Below are 22347 nucleotides of genomic sequence, written 5' to 3'. Positions count from 1 at the left end.
TTTATCCCATATGCCTTTTGTGGATGAACATTTTTCAAAATTGGCCTTCATAGAATCAGGTAGCTCATTCAAGATTGCTTTCATTGCTCTTGTATTATGTTCCTTGGATTCTCCATTCATCATGCTATCAACAATCACCGATTTCCAGACTTCAATGCCTTGAGTCTTTAAGAAATTCCTCGTTCTTGCCTCCCATATATCAAAGTTTCCATTGAACAATGGAGCCTTCACAAATTGATTGACTTCAATTTCGGTGGTTGAGGAAGCCACATCTCTAGGAGGATTGGAGACTTTCTTCCTTGGCTTCGTCATTTGTGTTCTAATGATCAACCTTCAAGCTGTTAGGCTTTGAGTGAAGGTACTGGCCTTGATACCAATTATTGGAATCATATAGACAATCATTCTTTGAGTGAAGAAGTTTTGTTTGGGTAACATGAAGAGCAGTGGTGACACCTTCATGTGAAGAACAAGGTTGTCATTGATGATGTGATGTGGAGACTAAGTGAAGGCGTAGCTGAAGATTGATAGGGCTTATAGAAGAAAACATTGGGAGCTGTGAAGTATAACCAAACATACCTTGACAAGTGAAGCTATAGGGTTGGAGCCCTTGGGGTTAGTGCTTGGCAAATATAGGATTGGTGTCCTTGGAGTTGGTGCTCCTAAACTCAAGGTTGGTGCCTTGGATAAGATAGGGTTGGAGCCCTAGAGGATCGGAGTCCTCAAGAAACCAGGTCGGAGCCTGAACCAGATATAGGGTTGGAGCTCTTGAGGTTAGTGCCTCAAAATTGAAAAGGTTGGAGCCTTGGAAGTCCAAGTCGGTGCTTGGCAAATACAGGTTGGAGCCTGGGAGATTGAAGATCAGTGCCTTCACCTAGGGTTGGAGCCCGACATATATTGTACTTGATTTATTGAAGTTATTAATAAAAGCATTTATTCTTATTGTACTGGCTCTAATGAGCTATATGGACAACCATTCTTTGATAGATCATCTCTCAGGAACACTCTTTGAAGAATATAATCCTTATTCATCTGATGGATTATTATTGAAGATCTCTTCCATTTGATCATTAGCAGGTAATCTTTCATGAGGGGGAGTTGGTTCATCACATGAAGGAATTTAAGCACATCTATCATGGACCACATTGCCAGAAAGAAGAGCACCATGACAGGGGGAGTAACATATCTATGAAGAATTACTATCCGTAAAGAAAAGAAGCAGCTTGACTGGGGGAGTACTTGGGCACCCCGTTTTCCATTGATGTCAAAGGGGAGAGAATGTTGAAAGGGAAAGGATATTGCCATCAATGACAAAGGGGGAGATTGTTAATCTAGGTTGTCATTGATGTCAATATGGCACTAACCGAGATGGAAAATATTGTTGAGATGCTTGGTTCCAAATGATGATGTCGTAGCTCTTGTTTCATAAGAATGTCATCATAGGATCATAGAGTCATTATGCAGGAGTGCAACGTCCATGTAGCATGACGCATGAACAATGTCATGATATACTAATGCAGTCATAGTGCAACATCATTAGGATAACTTCAAAATTATCTTCCAACCATCAAATGATCTCCAACCATGTTATCAAGGCCTCATCAAGTGCCATCATCAATTGTGGTCATTCATCAAGAATATGACATCATCAAATGTAGTCCTCCATATGTCATTTATTCTTATTGTACTGGCTCTGATGAACTATATGGACAATCATTCTTTGATAGATCATCTCTCAGGAACACTCCTTGAAGAATATAATCCTTATTCATCCAATGGATTATTATTGAAGATCTCTTCCGTTTGATCATTAGCAGGTAATCTTTCATGAGGGGGAGTTGGTTCATCACACGAAGGAATTTAAGTACATCTATCATGGACCACATTGCCAGAAAGAAGAGCACCATGATAGGGGGAGTAACATACCTATGAAGAACTACTATTCGTAAAGAAAAGAAGCAGCTTGACAGGGGGAGTACTTGGGCATCCCGTTTGCCATTGATGTCAAAGTGGGAGAAAATGTTGAAAGGGAAAGAATATTTCCATCAATGACAAAGGGGGAGATTGTTAATCTAGGTTGTCATTGATGTCAATGTGGCACTAGCTGAGATGGGAAATATTGTTGAGATGCCTGGTTCCAAATGATGATGTCATAACTCTTGTTTCATAAGAATGTCATCATAGGATCATAGAGTCATTATGTAGGAGTGCAACATCCATGTAGCATGATGCATGAACAATGTCATGATATACTAGTGCAGTCATAGTGCGACATCATTAGGATAACTCCAAAATAATCTTCCAACCATCAAATGATCTCCAACCATGTTATCAAGACCTCATTAAGTGCCATCATCAATTGTGGCCGACACAAGTGATTATTCCAGAAAATTGAAAGAGGCGTGCTTGGTTGAAATCTACTCTACAAGAAGCAGAAGGACATACGATGCCAAGGACCTTCAAAGAAAGTAAAAGACCAAAGAGGTATTCTGGGTATGTTGCATGTATAACAAAGCTGATTGAAGAAGAACCTTCGTCCTATAAGATGCAACTAAACATCAAGTGGATGAATGCAATGTAGGAAGAATACCAGTCCATGATGAAGAATGATGTTTGGGAGATTGTCCCTAGGCCAAGTGACAATAGACAAGTCTACAATCACTTCAAAGTGGATTTACAAGATAAAACACATTGCAGATGTGAAGAATCGGTTACTCGATTCCTACTGCAACAAACCGATGATATTTCTGAGTTTCTCCTATTTGTTAATTACTTGAACAAATTACTTGCAGTTTTCTACAACAAATATCAAAATACATACACTGCAGCCTACACAAAATAAATACTGTGGAAACTAAATACTGCACTGGAGAGAAATAAACACACACATCAACACAGTTGTTTTTGGATAATGTCCCCGGAAAAACCCAACTTGGGAAAACCGGTGCAACAGTTGAGGGTTTTAATTATTATGCAATAGTAAATCTGAGTTCAAATCGTTGGATGCCCAAACTCGCTGTCCAATACAGAGAAATGTTGGCAAAGATTTATTGAGAAAAATCTCACACTAATTTGGGAGATTCGACATTGATCAGGGGTTGGCTGGCTGGCCCCATGCTGCCTCTGCGTAACTTTTGTGTCACATTGATTAGGTTCTGCGTCACCTCCTCTGCATATCTCCTGTTGTTTGTAAATTCGACCTTCTGGTTCTTCGGTCTCACACCCTGGCTTCTGGCACTGGATCTTGACTCTCCCAGCTGGATTTCGAACTCCCTTTGAAGATTTGTGCTGTGCTGCCTCACTAAACTACTCTATGCTTTCTTTGCTTTGCACTCTCCGGATCTGGAAAACTTTCTTCCAGACTACTATCCCTGCCCCTCACTACAAGAAGATCACTCGATCTCACTCTAACAACTCAATGCTGCTACTCTTGAGAAATTCGATCTCTGATCTCACTATCTCGATGTGTTCTCCAAGTGCCCATCGAAGTCCTTCTTATAATCTCTCGTTGGAGCTCCAACGGTCAAGATTAAAACATAATCAAGGGCTAAGATTAACTGGGAGTTGATCCTCGTCTTCTTCTAGAAGATTCACACATGATTTAATTAATACCCTTTAATTAACTGATTTCCTAAGTTTAGACTTAGGGAACTATTTAAAAAAGTTAATTATTTTAATTAAATCATCTCTAGGTGGAATTTTCCCAAACGATTGCTGGGTATTGGAGAATGCATGTGTCATAGCCTCTTTGTAAAATCTCGAGGCAAGAGCACATCCGATGCTATAGAAATCAACAACAGAGGGGAGCATTGATAAATACAAAGCAAGTTTTGTAGCAAGAGGATTCTCATAGAAAGAAGGGATTGATTACATGGAAAATTTTGCAACCATAGCTAGATATACAACAATAAGATCGCTTGTTTCGTTGGCTGCTACTATGGGATGGAACATCCATCAAATGGATGTCAAGGCAACTTTCTTGAATGGGACTATTGATGAGGAGGTTTACATTGAGCAACCTCAAGGATTTGAAATAAATTATAGGGACACTCATTTTTGCAGGTTGAAGAAAGCTCTATATGGCTTAAAGCAAGCACCTAGAGTTTGGTATGAAGGATCTTGGGATTATGCATTATTAGTTTGGACTAGAGGTATGGTAGAAGCTAGGAGAAATATATCTTGGTCAAGGTAAATATGTGTTCAAGATACTTGAAAAGTTTGGCATGATGGATAACAAGCCTATGATGACTCATATGATTACAAACTTAAAGAAGTTGAGGAGTTCAGGGTTTAGTCTAGTGGATCCTACTTGCTACAGACAGTGGATTGGGTCCTTGATGTATCTGGTGAATACAAAACTATACATTTGCTTTGTAGTGAATGTCCTCAGCTAGTTTCATATGGAGCCAAAACATGATCATTGGATTGTAGACAAACATGTCCTAAGATATTTGCGTGGAACCATACATCACTGCCTCCAATATACTAGTAATGAAATCTAGCTCATGGGATATACAAATTCAGATTAGGGTGGTAGTGAGATAGATGAAAGAAGCACAACAAGTGGATGCTTCAGCCTAGGGTCTTCCATGGTGTCATGGATGAGCAGAAAACAGGGTGCAGTTGCTTTGAGTAGTACTGAAGCTGAATATGTTGTTGCAAGCGAGGTCTGTTGGGAAGTAATTTCGCTCAGGAAGTTGTTATCATACTTGTTTGAAGGACCGCTTAGCCCTATGTGGATACATTGTGATAATGAGAATTGCATAAGATTGACAAAAGACTCAGTGTTTCATGCTAGAACAAAGCATATAAACAATAATTACCACTACATTAGATGTTTGGTACGAGATGGGGTCGTGGAGCGGCAGTATCTACCTCTAGATGAATAGGTAGCCGAAAAACTGACTAAGGCGTTACCAAACAAGAAGCTTGAGTACCTGAGAGGTAAGCTTAGTTTTGTGGACCTCTCTTGCCTAATTGAGAGGGAGTGATGTTGGATAGTTCTTGTCTTTATGGGTCAGGCACTAGATTAGGACTAACAGCCGTAAGTCTTATTGAAGGCCATAAAAAAAGAATGGAGTAAGGAGGATTGGATAAGCATCTAGATTGAATCTTCTTACGGATTGTAAAATTCAGGGAAAGAAGTTGTTGACTGATGCTCTTTGAGGATGAGTTGGGGCATCCAAGGTAAGAGTAGTTGAAGAGGACCAATATTCTTTATGGATCTAGGTTTGGGAATCCAAGATAAGAATAGTCCTAAAAGGACATACCTTGTAGACATCCGGATGGGGTATGTGCCTTAAGAGGTAGTGTGGTAGCTCACGTAAAGCCTCCCAACATAATGCTCATACTTGAAGATGAGCTTGTCTAGTTAAGGCCTTCAAGAACAGTGTTGGTTATGATAAAGATGCTTGACAAAAGATGGCTTATCAACCCGACTCTTGTTATGAGAATGCTTCAAGATTGAGATTCCTTGTACCATGTAATGGGATTATGACTACCTCCATAGTTAAGAGGGAGTGTTGAAAATTTAACTAGGTTCCGTCTTCATAATGACCTAATTGTAATCACGACCTTGTATATTCTTTATAAAGAAAGAAAAAGAAAGAAAGAAAAATTATATTTGGAGTATGGGTTTCATACTCAAGTTTGAGTCAAAAGCATGTTCTTCTTGCTTTTAGGTCTTCTAGGTCTTTCTAGGATAAAGAATTATATTGGTCAGGTCTTATATTCCCATTTGGACTAATTGTAATAAAGAAAAATATTTATTTTGTCAAGAAAAAACCATGGATAAGCTCAAGACCAAGTCGGCCTAAAAGGAGGGAATTCGACCCTCAAGAAAGGCTATAGAGCAGTTCGACTTATTTGGCACACTCACTCAAGCAAGTTCGATATGCAATAGCGAAGGTGAAGAAGAGTAGCTGGAGGACGAAGAAGAGGAGCAAAAGTCGAAGTTTGTCAAGGATTCTCTTTTCTTGTCTTGCTAGGGTTTGTGAAGCTGCCAGTTGCAGGAGGCCGAAATTCTGAAGCAATTGCAGAAGGCTGAAATTGCAGGGGCCAAAATTTTGTTGCAGGTGCCGAAGTTGTAGTAGGAGAGTTGCAGTGTCGAATTTAAGTTGCCTTCGAAGAGATCTTGCGCGGGACTGACTTGGGGCTTGGAGGGTTTGTTGGCTTTGGTCTTTGGGTCTTGGAAGTCTCTTTTGTAAGCATATTCTAAAGAAGAAGAGAAGCATTTTTTGGGTTTTCCCCTTGGAGGGTTTTTGCCCTGACTTGGAGCCTATATCTTGTGTACTTTGTCTTGTTGTGATCTTCATTGTTTTGGTAATTGCTTGATGAACAAAGATCTAATAAAGTAATAAAAAGCCAACACATATCACAAGTAACTATCAAGCTAAGGAAAATCATATACAATCTACAAGTTTCGAGGTTTTCCAACATCTATGATGTTCATAAGGATGAGAGTTCCTATTTAATATAGGTATGAGCATAGAGATTGGCTAAAGCACGAAAGAGTGTCTATGTATTTTAGATATGAGAATTCTCAGGATGAGAGAGGATAATTTCCTTGGTTTATAAACTAAATATTGATTGCAATAAGTGGCATAACTTGCAGGCGATGTTGCCATGAAGAGAGCATAGAGATGTTGCTGAATATATAGCTGTTGTGGAATGCGTTGTACAGCTTGCCACCCTCCTGATACAAATTGAGAAATATGGAGTGGATACGTTCGTGTAGACTTGTGTTCTGTGGTGTCCACTGTCCATTTACTAGTTCTACAAAAGAGCGACGATGAGGATGCACAACTCTAGTGGTTATGGCATTCTTTTTTTGATAATTTTGTGTGGTTCTATTGTGCAGTAGAAGTTTTAGAGCATCTATGTTCCCAATTCTACTAGGAGAAGGAATTCCATTGTAAATTTACTTTGATAGGTGAGGGGAGGGTGGATCCTTTTGCGTCAGGCAGTGTGCTCCTAGGATGTGTACGAGGTGGACATCCACATGAGAGGCTGTGTACGAGAAGGATGTGCTTCAGGGCCAGTTTGACTAGACAGATGCTGCACAAGCATTTTTTTCAACATTGGACTTCGAGTTGAATAAAGTGAATCAGTTTTATAAAAATAGAGGAAAGGAGTTACTTGAAAGAGGGGATACATTGAAGGAACAACTGTGAATTTTGAGGATTCAGAAGTTGCTCTCAGACAGCTGAAAGGTCAAAAACATTGTATATTGGTATTATGGTAAGCAGTCATGACAATTGCAAGAGAAGTACCGGTTCATGAAAATGGGAAAGCAGACTTGCTTTAAAGGTTTCTTGAAGAGACCAGAAAAAGAAAATCACACTTGGAAGAAAGATGATTGCCAGATTTATAATATCTGGGCAAGTTTTACAGTACAGAGCCCTCTTTCTTTCCTTTTTTTTTATATTTCACAATAATAGAAAAAATATCTGAGATCTGCAAATTCGTTTTCACATTTACAAGTTTTTTTTTTCAAAGAACAAATATTTTTCAAAGATTATAGATCTAGATTCTAAATTATTTTGTCACAATCTCAATTCAGGATTTTTTTCACAACAAAGTACCTCCATGACCAATAAACTTTGTTGATGAAGAAACTAGGCTGGAGTCTTCCTCTTATTGATCCATCATGGCCTTCTCATCACCATACCATAATATTTTCATAATACCAACTTTCTTTACCATAGCTCTGATACCATGATAAATTTAGCAGAAGTGTCCTCAGACGTGTAATTTTATTAATCAGAGAAAAACATTACATAAGGGGTGAGAGACATATCATATGTATAACCTCTTTAGCCTTATCTCAACATGCCATGTGTCCTTGATCAACAACTCAAGGATAATCGCTATGACAAGGCTGTGACAAGGTCTCTCTATCTTTTAGGGAATACAATTATACAACAGTTGTAGAATTAACTTTACTATTATAGAAGAAAATACATTATAGAAAAACTTTATTAATCTAGGAAAACTGTCTAACTAAATAATAAAATAAAATTTAGGTTTATGAGGTTAACATCTATGTGAACACAGAATCCTTATTGGATTCACCTGCCTATCTATATATCTAACCACACAGAGTACTGTCAAAGACACTTTATAAAAAAAAATGGAACTGAAAAGTGTTGAAATTTCAGTTCTCCTGGGTGCTTCATGTCATATTTACAGTAAAAGCTGTTTTGACTTTGTGATTCCTTGATTTCTTCAGGTTTTCATTTTCTCTGTGTAACTCCAATAGTAATCCCAGATCTTGGGAGGATTAGGCAATCAAATGCTCCTAAGTTTATTTGGTTCTTAGCCTTTTGGGACAGTGGATTATCTTAAACGGATTCCTGTGTTCTAAGTTGTAAAATTTAAGAAATATGGCAAGCACCAATGGAATTTAAATGGGAATGAGTGAGTTCCTTATTTCTATTCATTAACTCCTTTTCCAAGATTCTATTCAAACTGGGCCAATGGATGAATGATGGCGTGTTTTCCAATAATGAGATGATTTTGATCTTGTGAACGATATTCAATTTACTGACACTGTTTGGTCTCACATTACTAATGTGAATGAATTATTGGGGGTTAAAATTTTTCACCAGGGATCTAATGTTAGCTGAATGGAGATATGGTCTTGTATTTCCATTGATTTCTTTCCTTTTTTAATTAGGAATAGAATGATCCAGCCCTCCTAATCTGTATGATAATAGTAAATACTCACTAGTTTCTCAGCTATAGTTATTTTATTGGATAACCTATATATTTTCCTTCACAAACTATTAGTATAGGTAACTGGCACTGTCTTTTTCCTGAATCATGATTTTCTTTCTGCTGGTTTTGCAGGGTGTGGATGCTGTTCAAAATGTTGTTCGGTTAAAACTTGACAAACAACTAGATATATGGGAGAAGTATTGCCTTATGCATTGCTTTGCCATTCCAGAGGGACTTGCATTGCCTGAAATGGTAGGTGCATTCCTGTTTATGAAAGTAAATTTGGGGCTTTTCATGTTATAATTTGAAGTGTTTGTGATGTTGGCTGTGTTGGGGTTTAAATTTGATATATGTTCGACCTGGTCATGATCATGACTAACTTTTCACAATGCCTGTTGAACATGGCAAGGGAAGCAAGAAGATAGCGTGGGTATGCCACTTGATCTGCACTCATAAACAGAGGCACAACAGGACTAAGTGTAAACCAAAATTTTTAGATTCCATTAGTGTTTACGGCAACAAAGTGCATACTTTTAGGATTCTCCTCTAATAGGGGGAGTTACAATGATGGACTGTATGCTTATTGTTAGTCCCTACCACTGCAACGCAGTTCTCATATGGCATATACCAGAACAAGAAGGAACCTCAAGGTGCTTACCTTCGCTTCCTTGCTTTATACAAAGTTTGGAGGGATCTATTACTTATTCCTTTCTGTTTGCATATAAACCTGGTGTGTGAATTATGAATCCTCATGTATTATTTTACTAACACAATGAGAAATTTTGTACCGAGTATGAAATGGGGGTGCTATATGTGTGGTCACATTTTTTTCTTGTTCATCTTTGATTGGCCACACAATCCAGCTTTGTACCTCAGGAACACAAGCCACTCAATGTTGTGCTTAAGACCTGTTAGGAAAGAAATTTATCCCTTCAGAAGGCGAAACAGAAAACCTTGGTAGATCTGTAAATAGAAAATTTCAGAGCAACATCTATAAGAATTTGCCTTATTGCATCACATACAAATTCTTTTGTCCATTCAGGCTGGTGCTTGCCAACCACAGGGGGGTGTCCTTAGCCTCATGTGCAATGTTTTCTCTATAAATCTGCAAAACAAACACAGAAAACAAGCATGCAATGGTTTCCTTTTACCAGCAACTTAGTGGCCAAAGAGGTATAAAACAATTTATGTATAAAGTGGTGGAATTATCTCCAGCATTAACTTCAAATGACGAAAAAAACATAGAAAGGATGTGCTTCATGTTGAATGGTGTTGTCATTGATGCCAATGTCGGTCCTTGAACGCTCTTAATATTTGTCTAGTTTGCATTGATTGGAAACTCCCAATGACAAGAAGCCTTGGGAAAGCCTTAGATGCCCCACACTTGTTGAAGATTTTGAGGATGAAAATCAGTGAATTCGCTTCCATGACCATCTTCATTTGATTCTCCTCGTCGTGCTGATTCTAATGATATGTGGCATGCCTCGTGGTGCATCTCAGATGTGGAGATATGCTCGTTTAAATCTGAAGCCCCAAACGTTGGTAAAGGAGCTCCAAATAGAGTGTTATATGGGTTCTTCTATTGGTAAATTTTGTCATCTTAATTCAAGAAAATTAAATTAATTTATTTTGGGCATCCTAGTCAAATTTGCTTGTAGCAAAGGAATGACAAATTAATTAAAATGTGGAAGTCAAGTTGGCCTCCAAGAAGATCTAAATTTTTGGCTCCAACATTTTAAATTTCCCTCATTTTCAAGTCGTCTTCCCTTGTTTTTGCATAGGTCGGGCCCCCTCTAGAAGACTCTCCTTCTAGTATATATATGGAGCTCAATTTCCTCCTTTTGGTATCATTCTTACATGTAATTCCTAGTGGGAAATATTAGTGGTAACAGGAGCAAAACAATGAACATGCAACCAGAAATAAGCACACTACCAAAAATATCAACTACACCCAAAAATCTGCACCGAAATATTGAGCCATTTTATTATACTAATGGAATGGAGTACAATAGATAGAAGTGGATGAACCTGGGCTTGCTACAATGAGCGAAACCAAACCCAGGTGGACTCTAGGTTGCCCAAGTGCTGACTAGGCTCCAATCCATTTCTCCAGCCCCTTTACCACCACAAATTATCCTTGCTCTGATCCTTGCATAGACCTTGACAGTGACCCTCTGTGTATGTCCAAAATGCACAATTATGCCCTCAAAATTCTCCCCCAAATCTGGCCTGCAAACTCCCTCAATCTTCTAGTGAAATTCCAGGGGAGAATCTCCTCAAATTCCTGGAACTGGAACTACCCTCTAGCTATCTCTCCTAAGGAGTGCGAGTTCTGATTTTGCACTCAGTCCAGTCGCAACGGGATGAATCTTCCTTGCAATTGCCTATGGAGCAGCCCTGCAATGATAGAGATGAACTCCCCTATAGTGGCACTTGAAGTCCATTGAAGAAGGAGGTGGGATTCCAGCTTGGGAACCTTTGTGCTAAGCAACACGTGTTGACTTGGTCGAGCAACACAAGCGAATTATGATTCAGATTTAAAATTGGCAAAAAGTCCCAAAATGGAGGCCTCACCTTCTATTTATAATCATTGCTCCTCCTTCCTCCTTGCGGGCTCCACAATTCGACCCCCTTCTCTCTCCTTTTTCCCTCCAAGTCGAATTCTTCAAGGGAATTTGAATTCCTTCTTGGAGTGGCCCCCATATTCCACTTTGCAATTGATTCTTCCTTTAGGTCTAATGTTTGCAACCTACCTTTCTTCCAAAATTTAATTTGATGCCACACACGCGTGTTTCCTAAGTTCTTGGCCCAAAATTGTTCACCATCAAAATTGCAAAAATTTCAGAATTTACCTTAGTAAAATTTTATTTAGAGGGAATATTACATTACATGACCATCTTATGCACTATTCTTTTGACGCCAGGGCAAAACGCTTAATCAAGAAGCAGGCCAAATTCATAGAGATTTGTAGGGCATTAAAGTTTATCTTTTTGTTGATGATTCATTGGTATGAAGAAGGTCAGTCTGAGGCATTTTTTTTGAAGTTTCTGAGACAAGTATGATCTAATGCGAGCTGGTTCTGAGGTTGTATTTAAGAAGCATCCAAGGACTGTTTGTGGGCCGTAGTAGCCTTGAGGAAAGCACTGTTAAAGGACGAAATTTGTTTGAGGTAGCCATAGGAGTGACCTGTGATAGGGCTGCAGTGATCTCTGTGGAAGCCACAGGTCCTGAGGCCTGGTTTCGACTTTCTGAGGCTTATCTTGGCCCTTTTCAAAGACCATTTTCGAGACTTTTATGAGGTATTTTTTAGCAGCTTTTGCCTCTTCTTGAGGCATACCTTGACTAGTGTTTGAGGGCCTTTTTGAGTTAAATAATGGGACTCCTTTTGGTGTTAATTTTTGGCAGCTCAGTGAGAAATTCCAACCATGGGACTAGATTCCTCTTTTCGAGAGGACCGATTTTGATTATTGAAGCGCTCAATTTGGACAAGGGAAAGTGTATTTTTGAAGAAAAGCCCACATGTGCACAAAAAGACAAGTTGGCCCTAATAGGAAATTGGACACCCTTGGAAGCCTATAAATACAAGTGACCTTAAGCTCATTTGGATATCACCAAGCATCTTCTTCTTCTCTTCTTCCTTGATTGGTTCGCATAGGTTTGACGCTGGGTTCGCACAGGTTTGACACTGGATCGAGGAAATTGGTTCATAAAGGTCCGAATTTGCAGGGTCTGCAAGCTTGACACAAGCAATTTTCGGCTATAACCACATGCACAAAGGCTCATCCATGTGGTTGGAAGCTCTCAATTGCACACACACCTCTTCCTCAGTGCAGTTGGGCTCTAGGATTGAAAATTGACATTTGACCATAGCCAGGAAAAGTTGTCTCTGATCTGGATTGATGTTGGGAACACATTTTTGAATGTTGTTGGGTTAATTTTGCTAGATGATTTTGTATTGGCTCATTGTACTCTCTGCTGAACATTTTATGACAATCTAATAGAAGAAGAATTACAAAGGGTTTTCTTCGTAGTGGGTTTTTCCTTGGTCATTGACCAAAAATTTGGTGTCTCTTGTTGATGTGTTGATTGTCTCCTTTGTCATTGCATTTACTATTATATCTTCAATTACTATTGATGATTGGAAATATTAATTATTGATGAAAGATTGTTAATTGAAGAATTGAATTGGGATAAAGTAATTGGATCAGCATAGATTGGTCTGAAATTTCACATGGGATCAGAGCTAAGGTGAAGTACAAGCCTAAAAGGAGATAAGAATTGAAGAAATCATCTTTGGAAAGTTGAAGGACCCTATTTAATCAAGTCAAGATGTCTTCATCTTTGTTCAAGGAACATGAGAAGTTGGGTGACTCATCTAACTTTGCTGCGTGGAAGATCAGGTTGGAGATCATGGCTGATAACAATGATGTTTTGGAATTTATTCAAGGAAAAGTACCTTCGCCTTCGGAGAATGCTTCCGTTGCTACCAAGAACAAGCACAAGAAAGGTGAGTTAAAAGCAGAACAAATTATTGTTGATGGTTTACAAGATCATTTACTTGCCTGTGTTGGGAATTTGAATAAGTCTAAGGATATGTATGATAAATTGGCTGACATGTATGAAGTCAACAATATGAATGAAATCATCACCTTGAAATATCAACTGAAAGACATGAAGATGAATAAAGGAGAGACTGTGCAATCCTATATCATGAGGATCTCTCGTCTTAAAGATCAATTGCAAAGAGTTGGAGAAACTGTACTTGACAGGGAATTGGTAATTGTGACTCTTAGAGGTCTCCCTCTTGTTTGGAAAACCTTCATTACTGCCATAAGCAATAACAACAATTTTCCAACATTTGATTAACTTGTTGGAATCTCACTCAAGAAGAGTTCAAGAGGGAGAATTCATAAGCATGGAGAAGTAGAATCCGCTGCATTTGCTACTCAATATAAGAAGAAAAGGGGAAAAGGAAGAACATCTGGTTTGAAAAGGTCCTCTCCCGATTCAAGGGACTCCCATAGAAGATTAAGGGGTGTTGAATGTTTTAATTGTCACAAACGTGGTCAATATGCTCAAGACTGTTCGAAAAAGAGAGATTCTCCGAGATTCAATCGAAGCTACTACAACAACAGGTATGATGATAAAAGAAGAAGCAATGATCGAAGAAGAAATTCCTCGTCCTCAAAGGAATTCAAGAAACTTCATGTATGAAAGTAACGTAGCTACTAGCCAATCTGAATTCATTCTTATTTCAGCCCTCTCTAGTTCTTCTCCTCCGGATTATTACAATAGCTGGCTGGTTGATATTGGGGCTTCTAGACACCTCACTGAGTATAGGGAAGTTCTCTCAATTCTGGTTGAGAGGGAGACAAGTTTGAAGATTATTCTTAGGGACAACTCTACATATTTAGTGATGGGCTTTGGTACTGTCAGATTTGATTTGGTCTAGGGAAAATCTATTATTCTTCATGAAGTAATGTATGCTCCAGAATTAAAGAAGAACCTGATATCTATTTTTGCCTTGAAAGATAAAGAAATGAGAATAGCCTTCATCAATGGAAAGGTCCTTTCCTGGCCAAAGGGATCCCGTATGAAAGATGCCTTTACTTTGGGATCTAGAGTGGGAGGACCATACAGATTCATTGGAAAACCTCTTCTAGCTAAGGTCCATGACACCAATCATCAAAGTGAGATATGGCACCAAAATAAAATGAAGTCTAGGGGACCATTCCCCTCTAACATGATCAAGATTGATGATAATTTCAAAAAAGATAAAGGAGCAGTGAGAGAACAGGTTTGGCAGGATACTACGACCGAAGAATCAATTACGAAGAAAGATGTTTGGGATATTGTTCCAACACCGCAAGATGCAACTTCAAGATGGAAATTCAATATGAAGCATGAAGCAGATAAAAACTTTGAAAGGTACAAGGAAGAAGTATGTGTCGAGCAATCTCAGGGTTTGTTGTACATGAGAGAAAGGTTCTCATTAGCAGATTGAAGAAAACACTATATGGTTTGAAGCAAGCTCCCCGAGCCTATGCCCGAATTGACAGTTACCTGGTGAAGTTTGATATCACAAGAAGCAAGCTTGTCCAAGGTATGACTTTGATTTTATATGTTGACAATCTATTCCCGACAGATAGTGGGCCTTCGATGATCAGGTGTTAGAAGGATTGTGGTATGAGATATACTTATAGAGATATGAATCTATATGGATACATCGAATTTTGTGATACTTTGACTGATGAGAAAATTGCATAATGGATTGATGTGACCCTTCTGAGCAAGGGTTTGGGTTGATTGAGGACACTGAGTCAACTCTTCCCCTCTGTCTGAGCTCCTAGGGTGAGGAATTGAGATGTAGGGCTCCTGGGGTTGAGGGATCTCTAGACAATAGGGTATCACCCCTATCTGTCACCCATAGGGTTAGAGATGTTGCTCCCCTATCTTGGTCTATGCAGAGTATACCCTAGTTGGCATCTGTCTTTCCCACCCATCTGGTCAATGGGTGTTGATTGCTTGAGTTAGATGTGATACTTACTACTTATGGTAAGTGGCATCTTGCTCAAGCTAGAGATACAGGTGTTCTATCGCTTGACTCTTCAGTGTCATGTTCGAAAGGTCGAAAAAGTTTCTCGGGTTGTAGCATTGGCTCCCCGCTGGTAGAGTTTCCTGGGTTATAGCATTGGCTCCTTGCTGGCAGAGTTTCCCGGGTTGTAGCATTGGCTCCTTGTTGGCAGAGTTTCTCGAGTCGTAGATTTGGCTCCCTATTGGCAGAGTTTCCTAGGTCGTAGCATTGGCTCCTCGTTGCTAGAGTTTCCAGGGTTGTAGCTTTGGCTCCCCACTGGCAAAGGTTTCCCAGGTCGTAGCATTGGCTCCCTGCTGGCAGAGGTTTCCTGGGTCATAGCATTGGCTCCCTGCTGGTAGAGGTTTCCCGGGTCGTAGCATTGGCTCCCTACTGGCAATGATTCCGAGTGGTATCAGTGGCTCCCCGATGGATAGACGGTGGTAACTGAAGCTGCCCTATGATTTTCTTCTTTAGATTCGAGAATGTTTCAATAGATAGAGTCGAGCTAAGATGGGATATGATATGATGACAGGGTACTTGCGATGATTACATGATGCAGTTGGAAATTCTCCCTAGCTGAGAGGGAGTGTTAATTTTTGGCAGCTCGGTGACAAATCCCAACCATGGGACTAGATTCCTCTTTTCAAGAGGGCAAATTTTGACTATTTGAAGAGCTCAAATTGGACAAGGGAAAGTGTATTTATGAAGAAAAGCCCACATGTACACAAACGGATAGGTCGACCCTAATAGGAAATTGGATACCCTTGTAAGCCTATAAATACAACTGACCTCAAGCTCATTTGGATATCACCAAGCATCTTCTTCTTTTCTTCTTCCTTGATTTGTTCGCACTAGTCTGAGGCTAGGTCGAGGAAATTGGTTCCTATAGGTCCAAGATTGCAGGGTCCGAAGCTTGCACGTGTGTTAGGGTTTTGGTTTCGGACTGCAAGCTTGACACAAGCAATTTTCGGCTATAACCATAGGCACAAAGGCTCATCCGTGCGGTTGGAAGCTCTCAACTGCACACACACCTCTTCCTCCATGCGATTGGGCTCTAGGGTTGCAAATTGACATTTGACCGCAGATAGGAGAAGTCGTCTTTGATTTGGAATGATGCTGGGAACATATTTCTGAATGTTGTTGGGTTAATTTCACTGGATGATTTTGTATTGGCTCATTACTCTCTGCTGAACATTTTATGACAATCTAATAGAAGAAGAATTAGAAAGGGTTTTCCCCATTGTGGGTTTTTCCCTGGTCATTGACCGAGAATCTGGTCTCTTGTTAATGTGTTGATTGTCTCCTTTGTCATTGCATTTATTGTTCTATCTTCAATGACTGTTGATGATTGAAAATTTTAATTATTGATGAAAGATTGTTAATTGAAGAATTGAATTGGGCTAAGGTAATTGAATCAGCATAGAGCAGTCTGAAATTTAACATTTTGAGGCTTGAATTCAGATTCCCTGAGGAAATATTTTGATCATCCTTGTGCTTGTTTAAGACCCAAATCAGGACTGTTTTTGTCTTATCTGTCTGATCAGGCTGCATTGAAAAGACATGTTCTAGACCTTGAAAATCACAGAAGCAAGATGGTTCAAGGCTGAATTTAAGGGCAGAGATATTGATCTGTTTAACCAGCAGTAGTAGGGCTCGAGGTTAAGTCTGAGCAGCAAACAAAGGGCACCTTTGAAGGTTGATTCAGGACCGTTTTGGAAGCATTAAAAAGGGCTGAAATAACCCTGGTGCAGTCACAGTAAAAGAAGAATTAAGCCTGCAGGCTAGGGCTTTTGTTGAGGTCTATTTAAAGGGAGTATTTGAATAGCTGTGAAGCCTAAGGTTGTATCAGCCACAGCTAAAGGCATGTTAAGGATCCCTTCCTTATCTGAGGTCAAATTCTGAAAGTGTATCGAAGGCTTTTAAAGAGGCACACCAATCTCTTTTCGAAGGTCTGAATTTTCAGTTCACCCAGTGAATAATTTTTAAGGGAATGTTCCAAGGTGTTCTTAAGGCCACACTTCACATTTAGATTGTGGTCCATTCTAGGAGGAGTTCCAAGACCTTTTTAAAGTCGTGGTTATTATAGCAGCATCAGTATGTTGCAATCGTAAGTGTATATTTGACATAAGAAAAGGACAGAATAATGACATCTTCAGGGCAATATCAGTAGGTAAGTTGTTGTGAATTGTGATAAGAGTTAGGTAGAAGACCTAAACCTGTACTCAAATGGCAGTTTTGAAGCTTGACAGATTGATAAGTCTGACATGACTATCGAAGAGACAATAACAAGGGTTTCTCTGTGGCTAGTTTTTGAAGCTTATTCAAAGGAATTTAGTGAGCCCAGTTTCAGCCTTCTTTAGGACCTATTTGAGCATCTCCAATACTGAATCTGAACCATACTGTGTAAGATCAAGCAGAATCCTTCTTTTGAGTGCATTCTTCTGAAAATTAATTCAATTTGTTGAAGGCTCGTTCGGGGTCTTGAACTTGAGTTCTAGGCTGATCCTTTTGAAATCTGTTCTTAAGGTCTATCCAAGACATATTTGTGACCGATCTATGAAGATTTTTGAGGTTTCCTTTTGTGAGAAGAATTAAGCGCTAGTTCATAACTGAATCTTAAGTTGACATACAACAAGCAGTCTGATTCATGTTCACCATAACTTGGGAACATAATTATATTCATCATCAGATCATTGCCAAAGGCATATCTTCACATCTTCTTGAAGCTATCACTTTGACAGAACATATGTGACCTAGGGTTTGAGCCAAAGTATGCTCCAATTAGGGTTTGATGTATAAAAGGACAGAGTGCTGGTGTTTATAGCAGAGCTTGCTGGTGATTTAGATGTCAATATATGACTGAGAGTTGTTAGGGTTTGACAGTGTCATTATTAAGCAATTGTTTGATGAACAAAGATTGTACTATCTGATGCTAGTATTTGTATGACTATTTATGAGCCTAGATTTGACATCCAACTGTTGACGGTTTGTCAGTTATGTATGATGCTTGAGTAGAGCTGCTGTGACAGGGTTTTTAGCAGAGTTATTTATGTAGAGACTGCCAGTGAATTGACAGAATTAGCAGATTGTTGATATTCATATGTTTATATTGAGCATAGGCGGATCTAGTCTGAAACGTGAAAAGCAGTCCACTGTGGTAAATTGAAGTGTGGCTGGTTGGTGCAAGGCAGAGGGTGGAGTCTCCTTCAGGTTGGAGCTTGAGAACACTTTAGCGTAGCAGGGTGGTGCTAGTGGAAGTTGGAGCTTGTGCAGGGTGTTGGAGTATCCTATCAGTTGGATCTCATAAAGCCAGGGCATTGGAGCGTCCTTCCAGTTGGAGCTGGTAAACTAGGGTGTTGGAGCATCCTTCCAGTGGGAGCTGGTAAACCAAGGCATTGGAGTGTGCTTTTAGTTGGAGCTAATAAATTAGGGGGTTGAAGCCTCCTTCTAGTTGTAGCTAGAAAATCTTGGAAGTTGGAGCTTCCTATTGATGTAATCTTCGATGACCTATATTAAAAGGCGTTTGCTGTCTTTTCTCTTGGGAGGGTTTCCACCTAAAAATCTTGTGTCTACTGTCTTGGATGTTGTGCATTGTTGAATGATGTTCGTGTGATGTGATGCTAACTTATGTTTTAATATAATGCTAATGTAGTCAATGCTATGTGAAATTAAAATTAACTGATTGAAGTGAAATACTAATTAGCTCCCTTCTCAGTGTTTCCAACAATTGGTATTAGTGCAGGTTCCTTCAGTTGAAGCTTAACAGTGGGAAGGTAGATCTCAAAAGTGCAGAGATGGGAAAGTCAAAGAAGCACGCATATAAACGATAAAAGGGAGTCTCTGGTACTGCAGTAGTCTCCAAATCTCTTACAACTAATGAAGAGAGTCAGGTTGGTTATCCAACTCTTGAGTTCGATGAAGTCAAATATGAAACATGGGAATCTAGAATAGGAGCTTATTTGAAAGCTCATGGATGTGATGTTTGGAGACACATCTACCGACGAATCTAGAAGGTATAATACAAAAGTAATGAATGTCATTCTAAGAGCTTTGCTAGACCCTGTAAAAGGCAAAGTAGATCAATGCTCATCAGTCAAAAGTATTTGGAAGAAGCTTTATGATCTCTACTCAAAGAAGCATGCAGGTCAAGATGAAGATGATGATGATGATTATGATTCAGATGAAGTAGATGAAGAAGAAGTAGTAGTTGACATGGAGGGAGAATTGATCAATGCCTTATGTGATCTTAACAAAGCAAGGAAGCAAAATCAGGTACTCAAAGAAGAATTTTCCCTTCTAAAACTTCAAGTGCAGGAAGCTGAAAAGAAAGAGAAAAACTTGACAAGCCAATTAGAGGAATCTGTAGCAGAAGTTGGTCAAAAGCAAAAGGAACTTGATGCATCTCTTGCAGAAATAAACTGGCTCAGAGAGGAAAGCGAAGGGCAGAGGGAGCAAATGCAAGATTTTAACAAAGCAACAGAAAAGGTCACCCTTCTAAAACTGCAAGTAGAGGAGGCAGAAGAAAGAAGAAAAGTCTTGAAAAGCCAGTTTTAGGAAGATATTGCTCAAAAGCAAAGAGAACTTGACACTACCTTAATTGAAATAGACAAGCTTAGGAAATGGTAGAAGGAGAAATTGCTAGATGATGAAAGGAAGAATAATGTCATTGCTCGACTGATGATGAAGCCGAAAGAAGCAGGTGAAGCCCGATGCAATGAAGGCCCAAGCTCCAAGCTCCCGCAAAACAACATTGGTGAGAAGTCTGATAGCAAGATCCTTCAAAGGCCAAATCAAGATCAAAAGAAGATTAAAAGTAATTCTGCTCCAAGAAGTAATACTGAAGTAATCAAGGACAAGGATCAACAAAGGGATGTGCCTCCTCCAACAAAGAATGTTTACAGAAGACCATCAAGACAAGGCATCTCATCCAGGTACCTTAGTATGTTTAATGGTTATTGTTTCTCATGTTCTAACTTCGGGCATATGGCTAGGGATTGCAGACATTATCAAAACCCTAGAAGCAAGTTTGCAGGATCGTAGGACAAATTTCAAAATGACTTTGTCAGCAAAAAGTATATGTCAGTTGCTTTGTCCTTCAGGTACCATATAAAGTGCTTCAAATGCCATAACTATGGACATATAACTCATGGTTGCAAATACAAGATGGAATCCTCCATGAAGGAGAACTCTTATATCGGTACAAGAAGGTTTGGAGAAGTAAACAAAAGCAAGAGGATAAAGTGAACGAAGAAATCTTAGTAGTCATGCTCTCAGGATTTGTGAAGTCGCAAGGTCATGATGAATCTACAATGGAAGGTGTTGAGGAACAAGATGATCTGGTTCACACATTATTCTGAAAAATCTAGCTTGATGGCTCCTTGTCCTGTGAATATTGAAGAGGCGGAGCCTAAGTAGTGGTGGTTGAAGTTCTATCCTTCAACAGTTTGACATATGACAAATGTGAAGAAGTTGTCAAAGCAGCAGTCAACATGGTCAACAGATTAATCAACTTGTGAAGTAGCAAAAGTCAACCCTCAAGATTGAAGATTTTCAAAAGGACTCGTTATTGTTGATGCATATTGACAGGTAGAGTCAACTGTGGCAAGCCTTGAGAGGCATAACATGTCAGAGGGAGAAAAGCAGTCAAAGGAAGAAAGATTTATTAAAGGAATTCAAAGGAAGATATTTCATCAGGTGGAGTAACCCTTTGTCATTGATGTCAAAGGGGGAGAGAAAACAGGAAAATATTAGAAGAATGGAATTAGGGGGAGTATGTGTGTTGCCATCAATGACAAAGGGGGAGATTGTTGAATGGTGTTGTCATTGATGCCAATGTTGGCCCTTGAACGTTCTTAATATTCGTCTAGTTTCCATTGATTGGAAGCTCCAAATGACAAGAAGCCCTAGAAAGCCCTAGATGCCTTGCACTTGTTGAAGATTTTGAGGATGATTTGCTTCCGTGACCATCCTCATTTCATTCTCGTTGTCGTGCCGATTCTAATGATATGTGGCATGCCTTGTTGTTCATCTCTATTGGGGAGATAATGCTCATTTAAAGTTGAAGCACCAAAAGTTGGTCAAGGAGCTCCAAATTGAGTGTTATATGGCAACTCTTCTATTGGTCAATTTCGGCATCTTAATTCAAGAAAATTAAATTAATTTATTTTGGGCATCCTAGTCAAATTCGCTTGTAGCAAAGGAATGGAAAATTAATTAAAATATGGAAGTTAAGTTGGCCTCCAAGAAGATCTAATTTTTTGGCTCCAACATTTTATATTTCAATTTTGAATTTCCCTCCATTTTCAAGTCGGCTTCCCTCGTTTTTGCACAGGTTGGCCCCCTCTAGAAGCCCCTCCTTCTAGTATATATATGGAGCTCAGTTTTCTCCGTATCATTCTTACATGAGCATCTTATGCACTATTCTTCTGAGGCCGGCACAGAACGCCTAATCAAGAAGCAGGTCGAATTCAGAGAGATTTTTGGAGCATTAAAGTTTATCTTTTTGTTGATGATTTGTTGGTCTGAAGAAGGTCAGCCTGAGGCATTTTTTTTGAAGTTTCTGGGGCAAGTTTGACCTAATGTGAGCTGGTTTTGAGGCTGTATTTAAGAAGCATCCAAGGACTGTTTGTGGGCCATAGTAGCCCTGAGGAAACCACTATTAAAGAATGAAATTTGTCTGAGGTAGCCGCAGGAGTGACCGGTGATAGGGCCACAGGAAGATCTGTGGAAGCCGCAGGTTCTGAGGCCCGGTTTCAATCCTTTGAGGCAGAACTTCTGAGGCCTATCTCCGCCCTTTTCAGAGAACATTTTCAGGGCTTTTCTGAGGTATTTTTTAGCAGCTTCGGCCCCCTCTTGAGGCATACCTTGACTATAGTTTGAGGGCGTTTCAGAGTTAAATAAATAAAGGGACCCCTTTTTGAGGCTTAAATTCGGATTCTCTGAGGTAAGGTTTTGATCATCCCTGTGCTTGTCTAAGACCCAAATCAGGACTGTGTTTTTTTCTTATCTGTCTGATCAGGCTTCATGAAAAGACATGTTCTAGGCCTTAAAAGTCACAG

At 39.4% G+C, this 22347-nt stretch overlaps 1 protein-coding gene across 3 annotated transcripts in view; it reads left to right on the top strand.

Moving 5' to 3' along the window:
* MIS12 (minichromosome instability 12 (mis12)-like protein) overlaps nt 1-22347 on the top strand; it is a 320193-nt gene that overhangs the window by 135771 nt on the left and 162075 nt on the right. For all 3 annotated transcript variants that reach the window (XM_089395035.1, XM_089395033.1, XM_089395034.1), the window contains exon 3: nt 8848-8967. In XM_089395035.1, coding sequence (XP_089251161.1) covers nt 8848-8967 — 120 coding nt within the window. The remainder of the gene's footprint in view (nt 1-8847; nt 8968-22347) is intronic.

This window comes from Pinus tabuliformis, chromosome 1_2 (genome assembly GCF_031772625.1).
Source record: "Pinus tabuliformis cultivar Carrire ecotype Pingquan chromosome 1_2, CPIR1, whole genome shotgun sequence".
Classification (NCBI taxonomy): Eukaryota; Viridiplantae; Streptophyta; class Pinopsida; order Pinales; family Pinaceae; genus Pinus; species Pinus tabuliformis.
This window is presented reverse-complemented; position numbering and strand designations above follow the sequence as displayed.